The 27,987-nt window shown below is 36.8% G+C and overlaps 4 protein-coding genes across 5 annotated transcripts; 3 read left to right on the forward strand and 1 right to left on the reverse strand.

Annotated features, from left to right (window-relative positions):
- The first annotated feature begins 1,223 nt into the window (after positions 1 to 1,223).
- LOC116164987 (pre-mRNA-splicing factor Slu7) lies at positions 1,224 to 3,358 on the forward strand. The gene is made up of 3 exons (XM_031479253.1): positions 1,224 to 1,619; positions 1,669 to 2,177; positions 2,419 to 3,358. The coding sequence occupies exons 1-3, from the start codon at positions 1,302 to 1,304 to the stop codon at positions 3,251 to 3,253; spliced, it is 1,662 nt and encodes a 553-aa protein (XP_031335113.1). The 5' UTR covers positions 1,224 to 1,301; the 3' UTR covers positions 3,254 to 3,358.
- On the reverse strand, positions 3,339 to 4,872 carry LOC116164989 (ERI1 exoribonuclease 2). The gene is made up of 3 exons (XM_031479256.1): positions 4,161 to 4,872; positions 3,594 to 4,110; positions 3,339 to 3,548 (listed from the first exon to the last, which is right to left on the reverse strand). The coding sequence occupies exons 1-3, from the start codon at positions 4,181 to 4,183 to the stop codon at positions 3,375 to 3,377; spliced, it is 714 nt and encodes a 237-aa protein (XP_031335116.1). The 5' UTR covers positions 4,184 to 4,872; the 3' UTR covers positions 3,339 to 3,374.
- LOC116164986 (E3 ubiquitin-protein ligase COP1-like) lies at positions 4,791 to 22,938 on the forward strand. Its single transcript, XM_031479252.1, has 4 exons — positions 4,791 to 4,810; positions 4,866 to 4,981; positions 10,060 to 11,380; positions 19,574 to 22,938. The coding sequence occupies exons 3-4, from the start codon at positions 10,117 to 10,119 to the stop codon at positions 20,305 to 20,307; spliced, it is 1,998 nt and encodes a 665-aa protein (XP_031335112.1). The 5' UTR covers positions 4,791 to 4,810; positions 4,866 to 4,981; positions 10,060 to 10,116; the 3' UTR covers positions 20,308 to 22,938.
- Positions 22,939 to 24,625: 1,687 nt separating this feature from the next.
- LOC116164988 (cytosol aminopeptidase-like) lies at positions 24,626 to 27,711 on the forward strand. 2 transcript variants are annotated; one of them, XM_031479255.1, is made up of 4 exons: positions 24,626 to 25,042; positions 25,377 to 25,537; positions 26,396 to 27,205; positions 27,252 to 27,711. In XM_031479255.1, the coding sequence occupies exons 3-4, from the start codon at positions 26,449 to 26,451 to the stop codon at positions 27,623 to 27,625; spliced, it is 1,131 nt and encodes a 376-aa protein (XP_031335115.1). In that variant the 5' UTR covers positions 24,626 to 25,042; positions 25,377 to 25,537; positions 26,396 to 26,448; the 3' UTR covers positions 27,626 to 27,711. The 2 variants fall into 2 exon arrangements, with proteins under 2 accessions (XP_031335115.1, XP_031335114.1); XM_031479254.1 differs by having other exon boundaries at positions 24,626 to 25,037.
- The last annotated feature ends 276 nt before the right edge of the window (positions 27,712 to 27,987 follow it).

Below are 27,987 nucleotides of genomic sequence, written 5' to 3' on the forward strand. Positions count from 1 at the left end.
GTTTATTTTCAAAAATTACTATAAACACGAAACTTTAAAGCGTATCTCCTAAATCAAATTAAAGGTACTTTTATACACTACAGTTTTTAATAAAGGATGATTTTACCTAAGTATTGCCGTTGGAGGGTTATTTGGGAAAAATCGAAAATAAGCAGAGACTTTTTCAGATTTTTGACCACAGAAATTTCTCCCGACGTCAGTCGAATTGGCAAACTTGGATTTTTCTCTCTCTCTTTACCATTTAAACAAGTCGGAAAAATAAAATCTTCTACCGGACCTTTTGTAATCGCAAAGTACAAATTGACTGGACTAAAATGGACGGTCCGGGTTCGAAAAATTGGAGAATGGTTTGGACGTATGCCCGCGAAGGTTTCTGATTTAGTAAAACAGCGACGTCACACGAAACCTGGGTAAGACTTCATGGTGGAAATCGCCCCTTGGCTGTTGAGAATCAGCGATTCTTTGAGGCATGTGACAGAAAAGAGATGCACGAACACCGCCAAGATTACTATAAAGAAATTATAGATTCCAAAGCATCGCCATGACCATTGCTATGTATGGGTCACAGCAAAATTCGCACCTCGTCGAGACGGCCCTTGTCTCATCACTAAAAAGAACGGACATATCACCTATGACGTAACGGCTGTCGAAGAGCCAGGACGTCTCCCTAGAAATATATCATATCAATATCAAGCTCCTGTGGACCACGGGAAGGATCCCAGATTCGCCGGAGTGGACGCCCTCGCAAACGACCAGCCACTAGGAATGCCGTTAAGATCGAGGCGCCATCCCTACTCCACAAAGTTCCTATGCATGAAAAGGGCTTTACCAATCCTAAAAGCGGAGCAAGACAAAACATGACCTCTATTGAACTGTGCGTAGCACTCATGTAAGCATACTTCGCCAAATAATATTTTTTGGTAAATTTTGGGATATAATATAAATATAAATACCTAGTAAAAATCAAGCTTGGTGTATATAACCAACAGGTTGCACCATTTCTTGAAACCATAATTGAAATAGGCTGTTCTATTATTGGTTGGTATCAAATTAAATACATGGGGCACAATTCACAAAGAGGTTGATAGAAAAAGAAATAGGTTGTGCACAGTACGAACTTTTTGTATCGCCACCTCCAATTAATGATATCAATAGGAACATACTGTATATAGTAGTTCAAAGTAAGTAGAATAGTTCTTTTGTTTTGTATTTTAACTGTCATATCATTTTGCCTTTCATAACATTTATAGGTTAAATGAAAAAACATAAATGCGCAAAATTAAAATATAAAATTGTCTGAAATGGCGACAAATACAACCGGTATGACCGTCTCTCAAATTTTGAGATCACGAGTCGAACTGGAAGATGAACCCAAAAAGAAATCGAGGGAGGATTGGCGCAAGGCGAAGGAATTAGAGGAAGCTCGAAAAGCAGGTACCGCACCAGCTGCTGTAGATGAAGAAGGGAAAGATATAAATCCCCACATTCCTCAGTATATATCGACCGCCCCTTGGTATTACAGCGCAACTGGCCCTACCTTGAAACATCAACGTCCCCAACCAGAGAAACAGAAAACGTTTTCGGAGTTTGACGAATGGTATAAACGTGGAGTGGACACTGTAGGTGACAAACTCTTAAACGATCAGATTCTAACTTTTAGATTTTCAGAGCAAGGTTACCGTAAAATATCGTAAAGGAGCATGCGAAAACTGCGGTGCCATGACACACAAAAAGAAGGATTGCATGGATCGCCCTCGTAAGGTGGGTGCGAAATTTTCCGGTGCCAATATAGCACCGGACGAGTATGTGCAATCAAAGTTGGCACTAAGTTATGATGGCAAGCGTGATCGGTGGAGTGGTTACGATCCCTCTGAACATAAGGCGATAATTGAAGAGTTTCAAAAGGTCGAAGAGGCCAAGAGACAACTTCGTGCCGATAAACTTAACGCAAATGAAGCTTCAAGTGAAGAAGACGAAGAGGAGGATGAAGATAAATATGTGGATGAAGTGGACATGCCTGGTACTAAGGTGGACAGCAAACAAAGGATTACAGTGAGAAATTTGCGTATACGTGAAGATACCGCCAAGTATTTAAGAAACTTGGATCCTAACTCTGCATATTATGATCCCAAAACAAGATCAATGAGAGAAAATCCTAATAAAAAAATAGATGAGTTGTAAGTAATTAATTGATCTATTTGTGTATTTTTTACCTAATTCATGATTTGCTTGGGCTCTCCGCGTCTGCTGTCAGTAGGTGCTTTTAATCCATTCATATTCCAAGGTATTGTAGAGATTAACATGCAAATGAACCCACCCATTATTAATCTATCATTTATAACATTCCATATAAAATCCTTAAATGCACACTATTTCTCAGTGTCCCTAATGTCGAATGTATTATATACTTATTTGCAGATCTGTTGGAGAAAATTTTGTCCGGTTTACGGGAGATACGCAAAAGCACGCCAAAGCTCAACTGTTCGCGTGGGAAGCATACGAAAAAGGGGTTGATGTGCATTTACTAGCGGAACCCACCAAATTAGAAATGCTGCAGCAAGAATATGACAAGAAAAAAGATCAAATTAAGACGCAAGTTCAAAAAGATGTTTTGGAACGGTACGGAGGTGAAGAGCATCTTCAAGTTCCACCAAAGTCACTTCTACTGGCACAAACGGAAGATTATGTCGAATACTCGCGGTCAGGAAAAGTAATCAAGGGTCAAGAGAAGCAAGTTGTTAAATCTAAATATGAAGAAGACGTTTACATTAATAATCACACCACTGTCTGGGGTTCATACTGGAAGGCGAGCCAATGGGGTTATAAGTGCTGTCATTCTTTTCTCAAAAACTCTTACTGTTTGGGTGAAGCGGGAATATTAAGGGAGTCTCTTGCACCACCACATTCTATTGAAAGTAACTTAGAGAAATCGGATCAGTCTTCGTCTAGTAACAGTAGTAGTGATGAAGAAACCGATAAGAATAAAAAGAAGAGCGAAAAGAAGAAAAATAAAAAGAAGAAAATGAAAGACAAAAAGAAAAAGAAGAATAAAGTCGAGAAAAAAAGTGGCCTTTCAGATGCTTTAAAGGCAGAAGAAGAAAGTCAGGCTGATGCTGAACGATTGTTGCAACTGGACGAGAGAAAGCGTCCATATAACAGTATGTTTGATGTGAAAAAACCAACTGATGATGAAATGGAAGCATATTTCCTAAAGCGTAGAAGAGAAGAAGATCCCATGAATCAATTTATGTAGGTGTTTATAATTTAATTGTTGGCTAAGTGGATAGGAATGTTTTTGTTTCCTATTTTAATTGTCAAACTTTAACTTAAGCAATGAATAAATAATAAGTCAATTTTATTTATTTAATATTGTATTATAATGATAAATCTTTTGTAACTCTTACCAAAACCCCATCTTGAATCATTCGACCAACAAGAATCGCTGTATTATGTGCATCATCTAAGCCGCAGTGCTCATTACCGATAAACCGCAATCCAATCTCAGTGAGAGCTCCATTTAACCCTTTAGGGCGACGACCATAATGTTCCTATGAATATAGTGTTATTGGTGGATAACAAATATATTCCCTCACCATGTACAACAATCGGACGTCGACCCATGCATTGAAAATCTCTGGCTTCTTAATTCTCTTCCTTTTACATTCATTAGCTAAACATGTCTTCAAATCCCAATCGGACCAGGTTGCAAACACTGCCCTATGAAGATTAGGCTCATTGGTTCCAAAAACTGATAATTTATAGCAACACGCTTGTTCGTTTAGCCATTTTTTGAATAACATCAAACATGTACCCAACGGCACGCCATTATCAACCTGTTCTTGCGTTATGTTGGTGAAGTTTTTACAGAATTCGCTCAACTTGGGACTCTCGGTCGGCATAACGTACTGTTGAAAACTTTGCACAACTTTATTTTGCGATATACTGTATAATACTACTGAAAATTCGATTATCTCGAATGGTCTTTTATTCACGTCATGTTTATCCCAGCAAGTTGCTTCGAAATCTAGTACAAATATGTAGGAGAAAGGCTGTTCGATTTTACCATCCGCATCTTTCTTTGTCGATATTATTTCCACTAAACCTAGTTTTCTAAAAAAAAAATAAGATATTTACGTAATGAGCACTAAATTATTACATACTTGGCCAAATTGTACGTGTCCATTAATAATTCAAAATTTGGCTCCTAAACCATTTTATATCAACATCTATGAAGTTAGCTAAATTTTGATTTTCAATTAGCCAGTGGCGTGCATTTTATTTTTGGTTTGGGTTGAAGCGCATTGATTAATTTTTATGTGCTTTCCAGAGCTCCATTTTTTTAAAGCTTTCCTAGAAGTCCCAAGGTCCTTTCTAGAGCAGTTCAGCCCAATGGTCTTTTAAAAACCTCTCTACGACCATTCCAGAGACCATCTCCAGAGTTTGTTAGGATTACTTAGCTTTGGAGAACAGAACTACCACTGTCCTAATACAGTCACTGTAAACTTCTCTGTATGACAGTATTATCTGACCCTGTATATTGTTTTTTCCTCAGGTTGGATTGGCAACAGTGTGATCAGATGTCAAAACAAAATCAATTTTCTCTGTGAACTTTGTTTATTGCAATTTATTCATACTTTTGGTGGTTTTTGAAATATAATTTTAAGAGAAATGCACATTTTGAACGTTTAATTAACGCGGAATTTCTATTATAAATATCACCATTTACATAATGGCAGTTTTTTTCAAATGTTCCAGATTTGTTAGGTTAAGCTCTGTTAACATTAGACAAACTCGTTTTAATTCCACAAGAGTAAGTATCCTTTTGATCTGTAGAAGCAAGTTCTTTAGGTGCTCTTATTTTTCAGAGAGGTTTAGTTCTCGGATTGTATAGTGAAAAAAATAAAGAAGGGTTTGAGTTGTCGCCGAGCGCCTCCAAATACAATCAACATGTGGATGGGAAGATCTCTGAAGCTCTGCAATTGTAAGCAATATGCCACTGTTTGTAGAATACTTGGTGTGATCGTTAGGATGTGTGTATGAATTACTTTTTGTTTGTCAACTTTCGTTTGATGGCGTAACTGACCTGAAACTTTGTCTTTCTTTTTGGTTTTTACATGGTGAGATAATTGTGATACACCCAACAGAATTTCACAATAAAATAGTCGATGTAATGGTTGTGGTTTGCGTTATTGTCATGCAGGCAATAAGTAATATTTAAATGGCCAAACCAAAATCATTATTCACTGTAATTTGCTATACAAACTCCTCATTCGTTATAAAATTCAAATATGATGCATGTTAAAAGATTGTCGGAAGTTGACAAGCTTTTTTTTATTTTAATGTGCAAAATGACTACGAGTCAGCAATACATTGCAACCATCTGTTAACGTGCACATTGGTGACACAAAATCATATACGTGATCCACATGAATGTCAAACTAAATTCAGAAGAAATGATCAAACATTAAAAATAGGGTAGATTGTTTAAAAAACTATTTCTGTATGTAAGGGCAGGGGTGGGTAGACGGGTATTCCTCAGGGCTGCCTTCATCAAAAGGAAGCATGTTAAATTCTGACTTTGGGATGAGGATTTTGGGGATGGATCACCTTTGGCAACCCTTTTTTAGCGCATTTTCCAAGTTGGGTGCTCTATTACAGCCACTTTCTCTGTCCGTCCTACAGTTTTCAATATATTTAGTTCATTTTTTTTATTGCTGGCACCTGATCCAATATCCAGTCTTGACTATAATTCGACTTTCTTATTTATAGAGATATATTTTTTTAATTTTAACCACAGATGTTTCTAGTAAAGGTAAACACATCGGATATAGTAAAAATCAAGATGGCGCACACTGCGCAATGCTACGTTGACACAACACGAACATTAACAATTGCTTCTAAAAACTCGTTAACAGAATACGGTTCTATGTCTAAAAAAGTAGTAAAGTAAAGACTAGAGTAAAGAATATATAGTAAAAATCAACTATGCGTATGCGCAGACTGTGTAATGTCAACTTTCGCACTTCTCGAGATATTTTTTTGAAATTTTAACAATAAGTGATCTAATAAAAGCAAATTACTTCCCAAGATATGCAAGAAAAACTGAAATTTGCCAATTTCTTTTTTTTTTTTCTAATGCTATTTGAAGAGATATAAAAAATAGAAAACACTTTCTCATTGCCACTTTTTGAGCTCTACAGGACACCGTTGAGAGATTTTCAATACAACGTTTCGTTTCGGAAAAATCATCAACTTTATTTTTTTTATATGGACCGTAAGAAAAGTACAAACTGTATTGAGTAGCAGTTTTTATTTCGATTTCAACCATATATGTGACACACAAGAAAAACAAAAGTTGGAAACTGTTGCTTTCAACAGGATGGTGCACCCGCGCACAACGCCCCAATTGTGCGAGAATACCTATTGGACATATTTTCCAGGAAATTTTTTTTTACGTTAAAAAATAAAAGTGTCAATTAATTATTACAGAAGAGTTGGGAAGTTTAAATTGAGATTGTCAAAAATTATATTTGCGCTAATCTAAATGAACAGAACAATCTGGAAATCTAAATCTATTCTGCAACAATTTCTTGGCCACAAAAATTTGACTAAATTCACTTCCGTAATTATTCTATCAAAAAAGTAATATAGGCACGAGGGAAAATCAAAAAATTGTTATTTTTAGAATTACCCTATATTTTCTTATTTAAAAGAGATACAAAACATCTGTTATTACAGTTTCTTTATATTGATTATTGAATCATCTGCAATTTCCAAAATAAGTATACAGGATCAAATAAAAAAGTTATGGGACACAACCTCATTTTGGCACACCCTGCATATATTAAAAAAAAAAGCATATTAACTCTTTTCAAAAAAAGAATACACCAGGAATTCAAGTGATTTAAAAAAATCAAAAAGATTTTCAAAAAGGTTCAAATGATTCAAAAAGAATTTTTGAATTTTGTTAGTATTATATTTTTGAAAAGAGAATCGAATTAGCTATCTTTTTATAATAAAATCTACAGGTTGCTCTACTAAAAAAATGAAGTTGGCTTCCTACCCCTTTGTAATTGAATACGGCAGTTTATTCAACAATTATACGCGAGATTATCGGAGACCTTCTTTTTCTGTGTACAGGGTGGCCAAGTAAGAATGCGAGGTACTGTATCTGGGAGCCTGTCCATCGCAGAGGCTTGCGGTAAAAAATTTATTACTAAAACGGCCACGAGCAAAACCTGGAAAATATTTGTAAGTTTCTGCAATGGCCGCTAGGGGGCGTAACTGCAATCTGGGATCTAAAAAAGTGATTTTTATGTGAATTCCGCTATATTAACCTAACAAAAAATGTCCGGTCTTTGAAGTTGACGATAATCTGAACCTTTTTTGTTTGACAATTTTTCCTGTATCTCTTAAAATTAAGTGGTGGGGGGTATTCAAAGGTTTCCGTAAAGAACACTCTGTATCTTCAAAACGGCTGTGCCGATTTTAACAATCTCGTGTTAATTGAAAAAAGTTATTCTTCGGCTACAAATATTTAAATATTTGAAGTTATGTTAGTTTCACATATCTCCGCTTGGGGGCTTTTTTCGACATTCCGACAGAAATGGTTAATTTTCTCAAAAAAATTAAATGCGTTGGTTTGATTTTTTTTCATGAAAAAGTAGTAAATGATGCCTAAACAAGCTCGCGAAAACCGCAGCTCGACATCTTGTTACTAACCTAAAATTTAGGCCAAAGAAAATTTTATACTCTCAAAATTTTATTTTTTTAAGCTAATTTTTTCGAAATTATTTTTATTATATAATTTGTGGCCCTAAGGTGGATCGATTTAAAAAAGGGAGCTTTTAATGCCGCCGTAAATGCTCGAAATGCTGGTCATCACGATATAAATATAGATCTCAAGATATTGAGACCAATCGAACCAATTCATTTAATTTTTTTGAGAAAATTAACCATTTCTGTCGGAATGTCGAAAAAAGCCCTCAAGCGGTGATATGTGGAACTAACAAAACTTCACATAGTATAATTTTGTACCTGAAGGATAGCTCTTTTGAACTAACCTGAGTTTGTTTAAATCGGCTCAGCCGTTTAGAAGATACAGGGTGTTCTTTACGGAGATACAGGAAAAATTGTCAAACAAAAATTGTTCAGATTATCGTCGACTTCAAAGACCGGAAATTTGTTTGTTAGGTTAATATAGTGGAATTCACAGAAACATCACTTTTTTAGATTCCAGATTGCAGTTACGCCCCCTAGCGGCCACTTCATAAACTTAAAAATATTTTCCAAGTTTTTCTCGCGGCCGTTTTAGTCATAAATTTTTTTACCGCAAGCCTCTACGATGGATAGATTCTCAGATACAGTACTTCGCATTCTTAGTTGGCCACCCTGTACAACTTTCAGAAATTATGGTAGGTTTTCTTACAAAAAAAAACGGTTATTTTAATTTCGTTAAAATTTTGCCAGTGTAGTTTAGGCACAAGAGATGTAAGACTGTCAAAAACATTTGGCACCTGGTTTTCTTTAACAATTATGGGGAATTATCGAAAATGGGTCACCCTGTACAAGTCCAAGAAGCGAAAAAGTGTCGAGCGATGTTTGCATATCCAACTTTTCAAAGGAAATGCATATTGTGTGGTCTTGATACGTTGGCCGGGTATGAAATCTCACAGGAAAGTCACTCATACAACAATATTAGGTTCATACAATTCCCCCCCCCCCCCAAGTATCTCTTGATCCTGTAAAATTTCAAACCTTATGTTTCCAGTTTTAAAAAATATGTTACCTCACTCTATATACACTGTGTTCGAGATAAGTAGAGGGTCACCTCAATATCTCTTTTATTTGGCGAATCAACTGACAACACACGGCACGCTAGATTTTACAAATTTTCCAAATATTGAATCACGAATTTTTTCCATATTTTTTTTTGTATCTAGCATATGCATTTTCTAGTCGTACGGCAAATGATTGCTCTTCTCAAAGATCTTAAAGAAACATAGGTATAACATGTGAAAGAGTAAAGTTGCATCGATTTCCAATTTGACCGGAAGTGACACTGGAAATTTCATTATGCCATCGGGTACATTGTCATGTCACATACAAAATTATGTTTGCCCATTTTTTCGAATCTCGCCAATTTACGTAGATATTGAGGTGAACTTTTTCTCTCAAACACAGTGTATATGAAACCGTTTCATCTAAAATCTTCCTTAGTTCTATGTACTGTCTGAGCTCCTGGTCCCTGGCTCGGTAGTTTTCTGACTGTGGAGACTCAGATCATCGAAACCATACTACTACATCAAATGGTTTTTAAATTCGTTTGAGTTTTGTAAACATTTTAGGAAAATATACTTCAGTAAAAAAAATTGCCCATTATTTAGGTACCTATACACTCTGTCCAAGATAAGATTGAACAACATGGAGAATCTAAAACCATAAGAGATACACAGTCAGTTAAATTAGAAAAAAGTTGCGTATTCCTTAGGTAAAATGATGTTTTAAAAAGTCGAAAATTCCAATTAGTTCAAAGATTTTCGGAAAAATTCGAAATCCATTTTTATTTTTTCTGGCCCTGTTTGAAAAGACATCAAAAAACAAAAGACATGGCTTCATAGGCATTTTGTACGCTCTACAAGATGGTGCCCACAGATTTTTACAGCGACGTTTCGTCTTCGAGAAACCATCATCAACTGCATATTTTTATATGGACCAGAAAAGAAGTTCATACTGTATTGCGTAGCATTTTTTTTATTACAAATGGCACAATATGATTCTTTTAAACGTACCATCCATGAATTATTTTGACATTTTGTCAACGCCTACTACGCCAAAGTGTTAAAAATTGTTTATTATTTAAGTCAGAAAAAAAACTTGTTTTTAAATTTTTTACAATTTGGTGGTAACAATTTGCGCTCAACATCCAAAGTTAAGAATCTTAAAACTCAATTTCCTCGTAACAAAGATCTCATCATGTAAATGTAATGTAGTAGCTATTGTTTGTTATTTTTTTGTGGGCAGATAATAGTCTTAGCTGTTACCGACGAATTGTTTCAGGTCGGTCACCATCTTCCAATAATATTTAAAAAACGACTCGTATATAACACGAAAAGAATGGCGAGCAGTAGAGACGGTCGCAGCAGTTCCGCATCCTCGCATAGCGGCAGCAATGTGCCAACGAATCGTTCCTCTATTCGAACGCCCAAACGGCAGCGACCTACCGCGAGCGGGTCGCTGGAAGAAAAAAACTCCGACCTGCTCTGCTCTATATGCTTTAATTTAATCGAAGAAGCGCACATGACAAAATGCGGCCATACATTTTGTTACGACTGTATCATGCGAGCTATCGAAACGTCAAAACGTTGTCCAAAGTGCAATTCTCCGATTACCGGCGAAGATATGATTTTCCCTAATTATTTGTTAAACGATTTAGTTAAAAAGCATAAGGTGCGCATTAACGGTTTGGAAGCGCTGGGAATGAGTCGGGATAGTTCCGGGGAATTTCCGGGACCCGCCGACGGCTTACGAGATTTTGTAGCTACAGAATCTCAAAATCTAACACTACCGGACGTTAACGTAATGTTGGAAGTTTTAACGCAACGTAAGCAATTGCTAGAGGCGGAGTCCTGCGCCGCTCAGAATAAACTGCTATTGGAATTTTTAAAGCACCTTTTGCAACAGAAAGAGGAACAAAACAATCAAATTCTAAAAGAGATTAACATTATTAAGAGTGACGTTCAAGAAGTGGAGCGAATTTTGAAAGAGGTTCATAATAAATGCCCGACGTTGGAAGACGTCGAGCGAGCCGTTGCGTCCGTCAAAGAAGGAGACGCGGTCGCGGTTAGCGCAATGAAAAAGGAAATGATGGACATAATCGATAATATTGGCTCTACAAAAAGAGACGAGCCGAGTAATAGCGATTCCGGCAGCAAACACGTCGGGTTATCGTCTTTGGCCATGAGAAGGCGACGAATGCACGCCCATTTCGACGACTTCGTCCAGTGTTATTTTTCGTCGCGTTCCAAAGATTTGTTTCTTGACAAAGACGGCGGCGATAAGACGAAAAAGTCGGAGGCAGATTCGACTACCGACTTAGACGAGTTTAGAGAAAATTTAATAAAGTTTTCAAGATATAACAGCCTACGACTGTTAGCCACCTTAAATTATTCTAGCGATTTATTTAATAACTCGACCATAGTTTCTAGTATTGAATTTGATAAAGACAATGAATTTTTCGCAATTGCCGGCGTCACGAAACGTATTAAAGTGTTCGATTATGGTGCCGTGTTGCGAGCTACGGTTGATCTGCACTATCCTTGTGTGGAAATGGTGTCCAACTCGAAGATCTCGTGTGTGAGCTGGAATAGTTATCATAAAGGTAAGCATATCTTACAATAAATACAACTTTTCAAAGTGTTCTCTGATTGTATTTTAAATCGGCTAAAGCCTCAGATATTGCAAGAGAATCTTGCTCCTCCGTGAAGGACTTGGTTATAATTGGGTACCTATACACAACTTAATATTTATCTCACTACAAACAATAGTGGAGAGTTCTTGTAATCATTGTATGCCCCCTTCTTCTTTTGGCAGTGCCATCATATTTTGGATTTGTTATTTCTTTCAAGGTCCTCTAACTCTGAACTACTGATGTCTCATTTTCAGTCCAGTTTCCCTTAAATTCAAGGACCTTGCTTAGAACTCACAGAAATGTGTACAATACAACATACCACCAAGTTGCGTAGTACAGGGTGGCCAATTAAGAATGCGAAGTACTGTATCTGAGAATCTATCCATCGTAGAGGCTTGCGGTAAAAAAATTTATTACTAAAATGGCCACAAGAAAAACCTGGAAAATATTTTTAAGTTTCTGAAATGGCCGCTAGGGGGCGTAACTGCAATCTGGAATCTAAAAAAGTGATGTTTCTGTGAATTCCGCTATATTAACCTAACAAAAAAATGTCCGGTCTTTGAAGTTGACGATAATCTGAACAATTTTTGTTTGACAATTTTTCCTGTATCTCTAAAAATGAAGTGGTGGGGGGTATTCAAAGGTTTCTGTAAAGAACACCCTGTATCTTCGAAACGGCTGAGCCGATTTAAACAAAGTCGGGTTAGTTCAAAAGAGCTACTCTTCACCTACAAATATTATACTACCATTTCTGTCGGAATGTCTAAAAAAGCCCTCAAGCGGCGATATGTGAAACTAACAAAACTTCAAATATTATAATATTTGTAGCCGAAGAATAACTCTTTTCAATTAACCCGAGTTTGTTGAAATCGGCTCAGTCGTTTCGAAAATACAGGGTGTTCTTTACGGAAACCTTTGAATACCCCCACCACTTCATTTTTAGAGATACAGGAAAAATTGTCAAACAAAAAAGGTTCAGATTATCGTCAACTTCAAAGACCGGACATTTTTTTGTTAGGTTAATATAGCGGAATTCACAGAAAAATCACTTTTTTAGATTTCAGATTGCAGTTAAGCCCCCTAGCGGCCATTGCAGAAACTTAAAGATATTTTCCAGGTATTTCTCGTGGCCGTTTTAATAATAAATTTTATATCACAAGCCTCTACGATGGACAGGTTCCCAGATACAGTACCTCGCATTCTTATTTGGCCACCCTGTACATATCCACCTGATCTCAAATTACGCATCTCAAGCAAAAAAAGTCAAGTTCTTTATATTGCAAATTAAGCAGGGGGATTGGGGGCAGTATTAAGGCAATAGGAGATACTGTTAGAAAATACAGAAACTGGCATTAAAAGGAAGTTCACAGAAGTACAGGGTTCGGCAATGAAACGGGAAGATTTCGTAAATAATTTTATTATCGAAAAAATATTTTTTTTGTAATTAGTAATACCATTCTGGGAAATAAAAGAGTAGCCATTTGATATACAATGTTAAAAAACATTATTTTTTGAAAATTACATCTGTCAAATGGCCTCCGTTGACACGTATGCATTCATGGAGTCGAACACGTTCAATATTTTCAGGGGTTCGAATCGTTCTGGCACTACCACCTCTTTCTCTAGACGTCGATCCAGTTTGCTCGAGGTTGTTTAGCCACATTCGAATCGCATGGTCTGACGGAACCGGTTGGTTACGCGGTATGTTAAAATGCCTTCTAAAATCTCGACGCGTTTGCACTAAACTCTCGCCATTTTGGTAATAAGCCTTAATTGCGTAACCGCGATGCTCACCCGTCCAACGCTCCATTGTAGACTAAATGGCAAGCCACTCGGGTCCCGACAAGTCTGTGACTGTCCTCCCTACCACTTCACCGCCCACTGCAAGCCCCACCCCAAATCTTCCCGTTTCATTGCCGGACCCTGTATTAAGTAAAACAAAGGTGATCAAATTCCATGTATCTTTTCACGTTACTTGATTTAAAGTATCGACTTGAAATACAATTACAAAAACGTGTCAATGCTAAATTTTCTGCTTACCTAACTAAAATTGATATTTAACCTTGTCTTTACCACATAATAAATTACTGGTACATGCTCATGTCCAAAACATACGCACTCCTCTGAATGCTAAACAAAATTTTAATCCAACCAAAGGAATGGTATCACAGAAATTAAATGCATTTTCCAATCAATGAAACAAAATATCCAAACTCTTTTGTTTCTTATTCATAAATATAATAAAGATCTGTTCTTGCAAATGATTCGCATAGGTCGATTCCTTTGGGAATATTAACATTACTTCCAACAAAATCCTTTTGAAAATTCCTAAAAATAACCGACCTACTTTATACAAATAAACAAAATTAAAATAGCTTACAGTTATTTTGGGAGCCGTCTAAGTGTTATCGCAACCCCAAGGTAACAGAGATTCAGGTTACAAACATCTCCTTGGAGAAAAACTTATAGAGCATCCTTTCGGGGACCGCCTTTCGAGTCCTGCCGACTTACAAAATAAAGTAGATCTTCTTATCAACTCGATTGCGGAGTCATTTGAACAGACATGTCCTCTGAGGACTGCCAAGATGCCCCATAACCATCCCTGGTGGTGCAGGACTCTCGAAAAGCAGAAAACTTAGTTGGGCAAGCTGTTCAATAATGAAATGAAATGAAATAATGAATAAGAAGAAGAAGAGCGAGATGAGGAGGCCTATGAGGTTAACCTAAGGCTATATAGGAAGGATATTAGGAGGCGTCAGAGAAAGGCATGGAAGAGCTTTTGCACCTCTATAGAATCCACCTCCTCTGCATCTCGCCTAAATAAAATTCTAACGAAAGGTTCATATTATAATCCTGCCAGCGGAGTCACCACAGCGCCACACCCTGACTGATCCCTTCATTGCCACAGAGAATAACTAGGTGGTTGCAAGTCAGGCGAGGATGACCTGGGCGGAGAAATCGTTCTCAGCATACATTTCACCAGGATGAGGCGGCATAATACGAGCCCTCCTGCAAGGGATGCTGGATATTATTGTCATCAACCTAGTGAGAATATATACGGGCTGTACCGCTTTCAGATATACACGGTGTCCATTTTTCGAGTGCCACTATGGGGGTTGGTTAAATGGGGGCAAAGTTGCGAATTTCCTTGCTGAATAACCATCTGAAAAGAAATTTAAAACATCATCAATAGTTCTGAAAATATCACAAAAAAACGAAACTTTCTGATTTTCGTTTTTAATTTTTTCATGATAAACTAGTCGTGCTAGACATTTCTAATTAACACATTATTCGAACACTTTTCAATGGAGATTTCGAATGTGACATCTCGGTTTAAATAACTTTTAAGATGACAGAGAAACACGTGGCAACTTTAGTTTTTCTTATGGGCGCCATTTTTAATTTTGAGATTTTAAGATTACGTCATTTTTTCTCTTTACGACAATATATCACACATGGTGGTTCAGTATCACATTTTTCCTAATATACAATTTTTATTTTTTTGGGAAGAGTGCTTTGGAAAAACAAAACGTTCTTTTATTGTGAACAAAAGTTTGACAGTTTGATGCATATGTCCGGTTGCAGCGTTGGCATCAGGGAATGTTTTCGATTTTCATATGAACAGAATTGAACCTTCGTTTTGCAAGAAAATTATAATTCAAAATAGAACAAAATACATAAGAATAAATAATATTTTAGCAATAAAACTAACACAAACGTAAATGACACTGCTTGAAATAGGTCAACATTTTGTTCACAACAGAAGAACGTTTTGTTTTTGCATAAAATGAAAATTGTATTTTTAGAAAAAATGTGATTCTGAACCACCATGTGTGATATATCGTTGTAAAGTGAAAAAAAGACCTAATCTCAAAACGTTAAAATCCAAAACGGTGCCCATAAAAAAAACTAAAGTTGCCACGTGTTTCTCCGTTATCTTGAAAGTTATTAAAAACGGGATGCCATATTCGAAATCTCCATTAAAAAGGGTCTGAATAATGTGTTAATTAGAAATGTCTAGTACAATTAGTTTACCATGAAAAAGTTAAAAATGAAAATCAGAAATTTTCGATTTTTTGCCATATTTTCCAAACTATTGAAGATATTATAAATTTCTTTTTAGATTATTATTCAGCACGAAAATTCGCAACTTTGCCCTAATTTAACCAAGTTTCTATCTCTTAAGATAAGCGAGATCCCCATAGTGGCACTCGAAAAATGGACACCGTGTATACATACCTAAACAATGGAGCGAGATAAAAATTGCCTGGGGTAACATCCCGCACTCTAAAGGTCTTGGGTGGGGATATCAGGAGTGGAGGAATCGGCTTTGTCCGTTGTGTAGTTATCAGTTATAATTATATTTGAGAAAGAACTGCACGTCTCTGTTGCGCAGCGCATTATTATTATTAAGTTTCTCGCTCAGGAAGGCGTCAGTGCAGTCGACATTTTCCGGGAATTTACGAAACAGATAAGGAAGAGACGCGTTCAACAGCTCGAGTGTTTGTATGGCACAAACAATTCGCAGAAAGGCCGTGAGCGTATCAAAAACGAGAGCCACGGTCGCCGACCGCGCACCAGCATCGCGGGCATTAACATTCGTCTAGTTCTATGCAGTCTGATTGCCTTAGAGCAGGGGTCGGCACGAGGGTCGGCAACCTATTGAAACGGAAGAGCCAAAAATTACAATTTACAAAATTTCCCAGTGTTTAAAGAGCCACAAAATTTTTTTGATTCAATATTATAGTATTCGGCTATATACAGGGTCCTGCAACAGTGCGCCGGTTTTTCCTACATAGCTAATACCTGGTGGTTGCGGATCTACAGAAATTATCTTTGAATGTACAGGGTGTCTCATTTTTACGACGTCAATAAATAACTGATTTTTAAATAGAACATCCTGCATATTTTTACTTGGTTCAATGCCATTTGTTCAAAGTGCTATAACTATTCTTTTTCAAATGAAACTACAACTATTTTATTTCGCTATTCGATTGTCTTTTGTGTTCTCTTCAATGTTTATAAGGGGTGCCCTGTGCTTAAACCCCGCAGTTTTTGTTATTCAATATTTTTCACAAAAATACCTACTCATTACTTAATTACGTGTTTATACATCGGAGTAGGCTGCTATAACAAAAAAAAAACAAAAGAATACCAGAAAGTAAACAAGTGTCACAAATTAAATAATTATTTGCTGCAAGTGTACTTTTGATTTCGTAAACAAATAAGATTAATTAAAAAGGCGACTTTCAAACAAATGAACTAATTTCTTTAGATAAGGAGAGCCGCAGCTTTGTATCAAAAGAGCCGCAGGTTGCTGACCCCTGCCTTAGAGTAACCAAAGAGTGGTGTAGGGAACACTCCTTGTCCCTAAACCCAACAAAAGCAGAGCTAGTTCTCTTCACAAGAAAAAGAAAGGTCTTCTACCTCCCCTATTATTCCAAGAACACCTTCAATTTCGTCCGTAACTCTGCAGTGTTACTAAATCATCATAAAATGCACTAACATACGACGAACGGTTAAAGTTAACCATATTTTTTTTTGTGTTAAAAGAAATGACTCAATTTTCAAAATTTCAAACAGAGATACTGGGTACTGGTACATAAGAAGGCGAAACATGACGCTTCTATTAATTTTTATTTATTTATGTTTGCCTTTATTTTTGAGTGGGCGGGGTTTCACTTTCAGCCAAGGCTGCTCTACCAACCCAACCCACTATACATTTACAAATATCCATGCCCGAACCCGGATGCGAACCAGGGCCCCTTAGTACCGCAGCCGATCTGCAACTCAACTGCACCACACGGGTCGGCACCACCGCTCTCGCCTTCTTATGTGTCGGCACCAGTAACTTGATTTTTTAAATGGAACTACCAAATTTTTTTTATTGCAGCAAATGTAGGATTTGATCACCTTTCTTTCGATATAAGCAGTCGGTATTAATCTTTTATGTACCTGTTTTTTGTAATTCAACCATTTCTAATTATCCAGTGTTTTTCGATTTCCAAAGCCTCCTTGTTAATTAAACAAATATAGCAAACGAGGTCCTGGGTATGGCTACAGGTTTTGAATTTCATTAAATTCGCGGTTCATAACTAAAGATCTCAAAAGGGCCTTCCTTATTGTTTTGCCTACAAAGCCAATTCACCAACTCCGATCTACAAATTTGATAAAGAATCCATCTGCAAAATTTCATCGTAATTGGTCTTGGTCCATCTATTTTCGATATATCGTGCTAACGGACGGACGGACAGACACGCTAGAAGCGTTAATAATCTCGTTACACTCTTTTTTTTTTACTAAAATTGACTAAAAAAACGCTTTTGAAATAGTTGAAAAATCTATGAAAATAACTGAGATATCACGGAAAAACTGAGAATGTCAAATTTCGTTTTCATTTTTCCTAGCTGAAACGGTCGGAAATAGACGGTTTCCGTTAGCACCTTGTATGGGTTTTTTTTTCTTACAATCTAAATCTGTTACCTGGATCTGGATTACAATAGGAGGGTGGACGCGTACTTGGGTCTAAAATTCGGGCCATTTGTACTACCTCCCTGACTAGAGTCGTTCGACCCCTCAACGTCACTCAAGCCATCGCACACGTAAGATGAATTTAAGGATGCTGGAAGAGGATGCGGCTCTAATCGTAGCCATGTCCGGCAAGGATACCCCCCAACATGGATCCTCTCAGTTGGACTAGAGCGGGACGTTCACAAAAATATGTGTATAAGAATTTCCATAGCATGCTAAATGTAGGGACTCGAGGCTACTACTTTCTTAGTTTTTATGGGCACCACATTGGATTTTTACGGAATGAGATAAAGACAATAAAAGACATTCATTTGAATGCATTGCCATCATAGCCGTGTTGATTCAGTAAGGTCTAGTTACCCGTGGATGAGTTAAGAAATAGAGCAAAACTTTTGATTTTGAAATGTTTCTTGTAAAGTTATGTAAAAAAAAGTATAGTGTGACGCGTCATATTCATTTTTTGTTCTCATTTCGTAAAAATCCACTATGGCGCCCATAAGAAATAAGAAAGTAGCGTGTAGCTTCTACACCTAGCGTGCTATGGAAATTTTGATAACATATTCAGATTCTCTGAAAAAAAGTACTACCTTCAATTCCATCCGTCCATTCCAGAGATCAAGATCTCAGGACAGATCTTACAGAAAGCTGTAATTGCTCTTTTTTAGTAGGTATGAATACATAGGGATAGGATGTCTTTTCTCTTGCCCACAGCTATACGAAAAAATTTATCTGTCCTGTCATTTTTTGTAGCAAGAACAGACTAGTCATTAATGATGCTATTGGGATTTCTCAGGTAACCATACTATATTGTTTTAATAACTTTTATGACACAAATCCAAATTGGTAGTATATGTTTGTCCTAACATCATCGAGATCTTTTGCTAATGGTGCGAATTTTCACCCTCAAAAATGCTCTGCTCTTAGTAGTTCAAACTACTCTACCATCTATTATTATTATTAAATACTCGGGCCACGCCCAGACGCCACCCAAGAACCGACTGTATGTTTTGCTGAATGGCTCATAATTATGCTACAGCTTACTTACTATCCAGCTCCGCAACTCTCTAGCGGCGCCTTTGATCTGGCGGTCTACAACCAAGCGAGATGGAATGGTGCGCACTTTCTCGCGCTTGGGGTAAAAGTCGGGGCCGGATTAAACGAATTTTCATCCCACGGTAGCTTCACAGTACCGTAGTAGGTGATTTTTGTGCTGTATTGTAACAAAGACTATCCTCATAAGCTTTGATTGTAATGTGAACGTTTAGAATTTGCTGTACAGTGTTACGTAATATTGCAATGAAAGTAGGGTAAGGTGTTTAATAAATTTTATTGCCTAATTGAATTGAATTCGGGAAAATGGCCAACGTGGCAACGCTGGGCTTGATTGCACGCCAAACAGGCAATGCAGTCTTTTACCCCAAGAGGCGGGGCATAAGCGCTGCGCTGGATAGTAAGTAAGCTGTGATTATGCTCTATATGTTGTCTGTACACGCCCACAATTCCCCTATTTCTACCTTACGTTGTCTCTACGAAGGCACAATGCCTGATGATGGCGTCTTAAAAAAAACATGTAACGTTTATCTAATAAATCACTGTGTTTTTGATTTTATCATTAACTCCGCTTTAATTTAGGTACACTGGCATCAAGCGATTACGAAGGAACTGTGACAATATGGGATGCAGCTACTGGGCAGCGTACAAAGACATACCAAGAACATGAAAAGCGTTGTTGGAGTGTCGATTTCAACGAAGTCGAAACTCGTTTGATAGCATCCGGCTCGGACGATGCGCGCGTTAAGCTTTACTCGCTTAATTTTGAACACTCAATCGCAACTTTGGAGGCCAAAGCGAATGTTTGTTGCGTGAAATTTAACCCGCGTAGTTCGTACCATCTCGCCTTTGGTAGTGCAGATCATTGCGTTCATTACTATGATATGCGCTACATGAAGGAGGCGGTGAGCGTGTTTAAAGGTCATAAGAAGGCAGTTAGTTATGTTAAGTTTTTGAACAGCGAGGAAATTGTGTCCGCATCTACAGATTCTCAATTGAAAATGTGGAATATTAATACTCCGTACTGTTTACGTTCCTTTGTCGGTCACATAAATGAAAAGAATTTTGTCGGTCTAGCCACAGATGGCGATTACGTCGCGTGCGGTTCTGAAAATAACGCGTTATACGTTTATTACAAGGGTTTAACGAAAAAACTATTTAATTTTAAATTTGAGGCAGCACGCGGTATATTAGAAAAGGAAAGGCGAGAAGATGAATCTAACGAATTTGTTTCGGCCGTTTGTTGGAAACAGCATTCTAATGTTGTCGTCGCGGCGAATAGTCAAGGTACTATTAACATACTCGAGCTAGTGTAAAAAAAAATAATGAATGTCGATTGTCTCTTAGTTTAAACATTTCGTTTTGGAATTCTTCGAAAAGGCTGAATTGGAATAAAACTTATTTTTATAAACAAAAATGTTAATTTGTAAAAGAAATTGTGATAAACTGCGAAATACTTTTGTAAATTGTAACTAATTTTAAACGGCGGGTTATGTAATTAATGATGGGGGAAATAGATAGAGGATTCCACAGTAATTCGAATGTAGCTTAAGAGAAATTCAGTGTATTAAAATATGAAAATTTGAAGGGTGCAATATTAGTTTTAATCAGCACAGTTTTACCCTGGTATGTAGAATCAGCCCCCCCCCCCCCTTCATCAAGTAAGTGTATAGTTAAATAAGTAAAATGATCTCTGCTTGCATCTTGTGTGTTTTATTGTTGGTCAAATTTATGAAATTTTTGTATACTGTATGTTTTGTCACTCTCATTCTTAAGGGAATAAAATTATAATTCTCTTCAGCCATGCCCCATGGCTTTAACAGGTTTCTAATTGAGCTGATGCTACTCGACTGTAGCGTGTGTTCTATTTCGGTTGAGACTCAGCTGTTCTTAAAGATAAAGACTTGGGGTATTCGCGATCTGTGCCACTTTTCTGTAAAACTTTTAATACCACAAACAGAATCAATGCACCTATGTTTGTTTCTGAGATACAGGGTAAAAACGAAACTTTTTGGGATGTTATCATACTTTACTACTAGCCATGTAAGATGGAAAAAAGGTGGCGTAGTCAAGAAAAAGTTTTGGACCAGCTTTTCAGAAATTTCACCAAAAGTAGGTATCTTGTAAATGCAACACCCTGTATATTTTAACGTCAATTTTTTACATTCTTTTTTCTGATTGATGTATCGCAATTTTCTTAGTATGCCATGGATTCATGGAGATATTGTTTCGCTTATTGTATCCATGGCAACTAAGGCAATCTATACCAATCAATAAAAATGGCTGACAGTCAAAATTTGAAAAATATATATAATTAGGTACCCTAACATATACAGGGTATATGGGTCAAATCTCGAAAAAGGTGGTCCAACATTTTTTTTTACTACGCCCCAAGATTCTACGTAAAAATATTTAAAACAGACAGTATCTAACTTTTTACTATTTTACATGGGCAACCAAAGTAGGACGCACTGTAGATGTTGCTTATTTTCGCACAAACTCACTTAAACTCAGTCCATTGTATTTAGTGAGTAAACGTATTGGTTTGAGCTTTTCAGACTGTGTGCTCTTGAGGGAGCTGTCTGCTGTATTTTCTTCAAGTCAAATTGATTCATTTGAAGACTCTCCCTGTACTTTAAAAATAATGTGGCTGATAGTTTTTTTAAAACACTTTTCTATGGTTATTTTCTTGTCGGCTTGTGTGTCAGTCACGAACTTATGACACAAGGTGCGCGCGCAAACCGATGCTGAGCTCGCCATACCTAGGGAACGGCCCTAGACTCATATAAGAAAATTTCACAAATTTGACAATAACTAACTACAATTCGGATTTTAAGCTTTCATAACCATCGATGGTTAAAACCTGAGGTTTATTCTGCACCATTTTTTCTCGGACAATCGACTAAAACACTTTAGTACAAATTACAGAGAAGCAGAAGTGTAAGTTAGTTAAATGTGTTTAGATTCATCTAAGATCTTAAATGTGTTTCATTAGTAAAAGCACGCACAAAATTTAATATATAATGTGATTTTTATTCGTGTACATACTAGGTACTACTTACATGTGGGATGCTTTACACAAATCGTAATTTTGCTCATTATCTGTATTTAGTGTTTGTAGCAATATCAATGTTTCTTATGTGCCAAAATATTTAGAAGGACCATAAATGTCGACATTATTAAATATTTACACTACTCTATATTTGTTGAAAGATTTAATGTTGTTCGGTAACACCTTGTAAATAGAAAGACTATTAAAGAAAACTGAATGTTTTAAAAGGTAGTTACACAAATATTGATTGTATATAGTGAGCTTTCAGTTTTCTTTGTGTTGAAGCAACAGCCAATCAATAAACTACTTAACTTTTATTAATGGTGCTGACTTATTAAAGAGTAAAATTTGTATTTGTCCACATTTAATGTTGCCAAAAATTTAATTTGTGTTTCTTAAGATGTACATTTAAAATAAAAATTATATTTTGTAGAAAACATTTGTAAATTATATTAGTTTGTAAGCAGGAACGTGGTATTATTATGTTTGTATAAATATTTACGGTAAGAACACTGACATATTACACCCTTAATCAAGTTCGCGAATTACCACCGTCATACCCACAAACACTACGGATTAAAATGTCAGTGTTGTTTCCCAAAAAACCTAAACATGTGATCATTTCATGATGGAAAAGTTTGTTTTACTTTTTTATCCATGAGGTGACGTAGAGGATTTTAAAACAGAAATTTGCACAAAGCTGAAGATTATTGTATGCAATGTTGATATTAAATTTGAGCTGTTGGAAAGTACTTAGCGATCAATATACCTTTACACTGTTGTTGAGTAGACTGAATTGTTATATAATAATCTTCTAATAGACTCTTATATTTTTAACTTATTGAATGTGTTTCCTTTATAACTTGCTTAGCAATAAAGTGAACCTACAACCCCATTACATTATATTATGGCAACGCACCAATTAATATTCAACAAAAACGGTAACAGATAAATTCATCACATACAAAGAGAGATTATACGTTCGTGTGGTATATTTATTTCTAGTGTAAACGCTGAACCTGTCGAGTTCGATAGAGAAATGGATTCTTCTAGAGCCATAGTAGATCTCGCTTTGGCGCCATCTATTAGTCATACTGCGATTTGAAATGATGTAAAAGAGAAAAAATGTTGAGCTTCTGGGGGTCAGCCCTACTTGGTTGGAATAGTAGATTACATACCGAGCTGGGAGGTGGTTCATTACCTACCCCGAGGGCTTAAGGTACCTCACCGACGCGCGAAGCGCGGAGGTGAGGTATAAGCGCGAGGGGTTGGTTATGAACCACTGACCAGCGAGGTTTGTATACTATTTTACTCACAATCGATCATTTAAGGTAAAGTATATAATTCAACAAGGTGTTACTTTAACTGTCAATAATAGTGACACCGCCAATGTAACCATTAATGTTTACAACAATAGCAAATAGTTTCGTTCTTCTTCGTAATTTGCTATTGTTGTAAACATTAATGGTTACATTGGCGGTGTCACTATTAGTATAAGTTTCATATAAGGATAATATGAATAGCATTTGCAGGTAAGGAAAGTGACAGATGCTAGCCGGGAAAGTGACAGCTAGCCGGGAAAGTTACTTTCCCGGCTAAGGTGAGTAATGAGTCGCTTCGCAACCGCTATGAAGGTTAGGAATTCAGATAATACTAACCGATTGTGAGTAAACTAATTTTTGACATCATTTTAGTTTCGAAAAATCAAAGCTGCCTTTGGAATTTCCAAAAATCGTTTTTTGCATACCAGTAAAGTGCTCTTTGAGGACGAGATACGCACAAATGTTTTTAAGGAAAGTTGCTCGGAATGAGAAACTTTGATTTTTTATTTTTGAACTGGATTTTTTAAGGACATCCGAAAAAATGTTACTATTGGCTTCAAATTTACTACACGGTCATTATATTCTATTTGCAACCCTTTTTTTAAGTAACATTTTTTCGGATTTGCTTAAAAAAATCCAGTTAAAAAAACAAAACATCAATCAAATTAAGGTACGCCTAGAACTTTGGAATTTTCCATGTCTACTCAGTTTTGCATCCCGAACAACTTTTCTTAATAACATTTGCCCGTATCCCGTCCCCAAAGAGCACTTTACAAATAAAGGCAAAGTTTCAAAGCTACCCTTGATTTTTGGAAACAAAATTGTATTCGCCCAACAGAAATAGTGGTTTAGATTTTATCGGTTAAATTATTGATGTCTACTGCAAGAGAAGAGTAAGTATAAACTATAACTTTTTATGGGTCACATCCTTTAGAAGTCGGCAAAGGGTAACAATAGTTACTTATTATAAAAGACGATAAAGGGATATTCACGAAATGGTTAGTTTCCATTTATCGTCGTGTATAATACAAAACTTTATTTTATAGGAGAAGCCATATAAATCATTGTAAAGCTTCTGACAATTCTGAATTTAATTTAGAGACGTCAAAAATAGCAAGCTTAGTTCTGCCGTCGTTGCTATAGAAACAGAATTGTCATATGTTCTGGACGTCATTTTATATCGTGCATTTGAAATAAGAATGACAGATGTCATTAGAATGCACAATCATTTGTTTCACTTTATCTACCCTTACGGTTAAAGTGATCACGGCTTAGCCTACTCATTCAAACCTATTAAAATGTCATATGCTATAAAATAAAATTTAAAAAATGCTGAAATTGTGTAATGTGACATTACGTTAATTAATATAATCACTATAACAGCCTTTTGCTCAAAGGGAGTCGACACCAGGCCACAAAATGCAGTTGCAACATATCGTCCAAAAGCTTATGTTATCAGAAGAAAAAATAGGATGAGGCCATTACCGTCTTCCCAGGGTTATACACTAACAGAGAAGGCAATTAGGGGAGTAAATGTAGTGCCCAAGTGCGTTGGAGGTTTCTTGCAGCTGTTGGTTGGCGTGCGAGATGTCCTGGTAACTTGAGCTTGGAGAGTCTGGATTCTCAGCTGTATGCCGTCCCGTGTGGGTGATTGGCGTTAGGCATAATATGTGTATGGTATAATGCGGTATTTTTCTAGTAGTCCTATTAGTTGAATGAGTTTCGGAGACAAGTAATAGAAAAGTATATGAAGCATTAGAAATGCTGCATTTTCTACATTATCAATTCCAAATTGACATAGGAGGTGCATGTTACAACAAATATTTACCTGCAATCAAACGTGTTTTGCCTTTTTTTAAATTATAAGGTTTAATGTCAGAAAGATGAGTGCAATAAAAATTAAGAATAATTCACTTATATGATGTGAATGATGAGCGACTGTTATGGGATAATGATTAATGAACCATTTGGTAATTGTTCCTTTTTAAACACCTTTTTTTTCTTTTTTAAGTGTTAATGGTCATCTTGAACCAGGAAAACCGTTTCTATTTTGGGGCCCCGACTCCCACTATACTGCTGTGGCGGTTGTTAGTTTAGGCAAAAAATGTCAAGGAATCAATTTTCAAGAACAGATTGATCAAGACAAGGAAGCAGTACGGATAGCAGCATCTGGTAAATAATACACTTAGTTTTTAGCATATTTCCTTGAGGGGGAATGTAGTTCACTTTTGTGCAAAGAAGTTTTTTTCTGCCCGCTAACAGTAGCGGCTGGTTAAAAGCAACTTCCTCAAAGTTAAGTGACGTGATTGGATAACGCGGCAAAATTAATATCAACACACAGCAGAACATTGGTTTATTATTCCTGTATTTCGCGAAATTGAAGCCGGTTTGCTTGGATTTGCAATTTATACAAACTTTTCTTCTGCTAAACTTTGCATTAATTATAATTAAGATTTAAGGGTTACCATCAAAGCGATCTGTTTCCATATTTCTAAAGCAAGTATAGCATTTTCCAAGGAAAGATATATCATTAACCTTACCAGAAGAGAATATTACCCACGTCAATAACTAATAACTAAGTAATTTTCTGATTTGTATAAAGAGTTTTAAGGCATTTGCAGATTATATTTGTTTGAAGTAATGTTAGTATTCCTAAAGGAGTCGACCTACGAGAACCATTTGCGTGAGAAGATTGGTGTTAAATTTATTGATAAGAATCGAATGCAAACAAAGGATTTTTGGGTATCTTGATTGGTCATATGCATATTTATTAGAGTTCAATCAAACCAGAACATTAGATTTTGAACTTCAGGTTTTAAGAGGCGACAAGGGGCCAAACTTCTGCATGGGAAGGGGTATAAAAAACATTACTGAGCTAGCCGTGGGTAACTTTCAGCAATCTCTCGATAAATTTATTTGGCAAATAAGTACCTTGACAACGATTGGATCAACAATGGTATCCATGGAATTTATTCAGAGAATAAAGTTATTGAGAAGTCCTAAGTATACTGATTCCTAATTTTCTTGCAGCTGGCTGTAGGGCGTTACAAAACGCAGGAATTAACACAATTTCTGTCGATGACATGGGCAACGCCGAAGCAGCAGCTGAAGGCAGTACGTTAGGATTGTGGAAGTTTCAAGAATGCAAAAGTAAAAAACAATCGCCTACTGAAATTGGTTTATTGTCACTAAACAAAGGGCAAACCACCCCCGCGGGTTCGGAATGGAATTACGGAGTATCCAAGGCCAATGCGCAAAATCTCGCGAGGAGGTTAACGGACATGCCCTCAAATTTGATGACCCCCACCATATTCGCGGAAAACGTGAAAGAGATTTTTGAAAGTCTAGACGTGTGCGTTGCCGTTCACGATGAGGATTGGATCAAAGAGAAATCCATGAATTCATTTTTATCGGTCACGAAAGGTTCCACCGAACCTGCGAAGTTTGTCGAGTTATCCTACAGTCGTGGGGACGAAAAAGTACGACCGATAGTGCTAGTGGGAAAAGGTGTAACTTTTGATACGGGCGGAATTAGTTTGAAACCATCGAAGGCTATGGATGAAATGCGCGGAGATATGGGCGGGGCGGCGACGTGCGTTGCCGCATTGCAGTGTATTGCAAATTGCCGCGTTAAAGTTAATGTCAAAGTACTTATACCTCTTTGTGAGAATATGCCCTCGGGAAGTGCGACAAAACCCGGTGATATAGTCAAAGCGGCAAATGGGAAGACTATATGTGTTAACAATACCGATGCCGAGGGCAGATTAATTTTAGCTGATGGTTTATGTTACGCTGCAGGATTTGATCCAAAGATGATAATGTCAGTCGCTACTTTAACAGGTGAGTCAATCAATTATGAAAGATCCTTTATCATATACATTTGCAGGTGCGATGCGTGTGGCGCTTGGTGATGGCGCAACTGGCGTGTTTTCCACATCTGACGACTTGTACAAAAAACTGGAGCAAGCGGGGACTTACGCAGGCGATCGAGTTTGGAGATTTCCGTTTTGGAAACAATACAAAACCGAAATAACCAAACAACCCGGGTATGACGTAAATAATATTGGAAAAGGTGTCGGTGGAGGTTCGTGTACAGCAGCCGCCTTCTTAAAAGAGTTTGTTCCTGAATGTGTAGATTATCTACACCTGGACATTGCAGGTGTTTGTGGTCCGGCGACTGATATTCCTTACTTGCATAAAGGCATGACCGGTCGGCCTACAAGAACTTTAATTGAATTCATGCGCATGCATTCTAAGTGAGATGTATCTTTTTTTATGTTTTTTTTTAAACAAACAGAAAATAGTTTGAATACAATAAAAGATTAATAAATTTCTTTGAGATTATACTTTTCAGGTTCTAATTTTTTTAAAACATTTTTTAAGGGGGACCACCAAAAAAACGTGAAATTTTCTAACTGTGTTTTGAGTAGAGAAGCGATCACACAGATCGTTGTACTTTCCTTCAATATTCTATTCAAAAGGGAAGCACGACCAGGCAGCACTTAGGCACACCAGTCCCATTGTCCCCCCCCCCCCCTTTCTTACTCAACTAGATTCACAGCCTGTTCCTCTCAATAAAGGATACAATCCTGTTTACCCTAACTTGCTTCTCTCTCCTCTTC

This window comes from Photinus pyralis, unplaced genomic scaffold, assembly GCF_008802855.1.
Source record: "Photinus pyralis isolate 1611_PpyrPB1 unplaced genomic scaffold, Ppyr1.3 Ppyr1.4_LG2, whole genome shotgun sequence".
In the NCBI taxonomy this organism is placed as follows: domain Eukaryota; kingdom Metazoa; phylum Arthropoda; class Insecta; order Coleoptera; family Lampyridae; genus Photinus; species Photinus pyralis.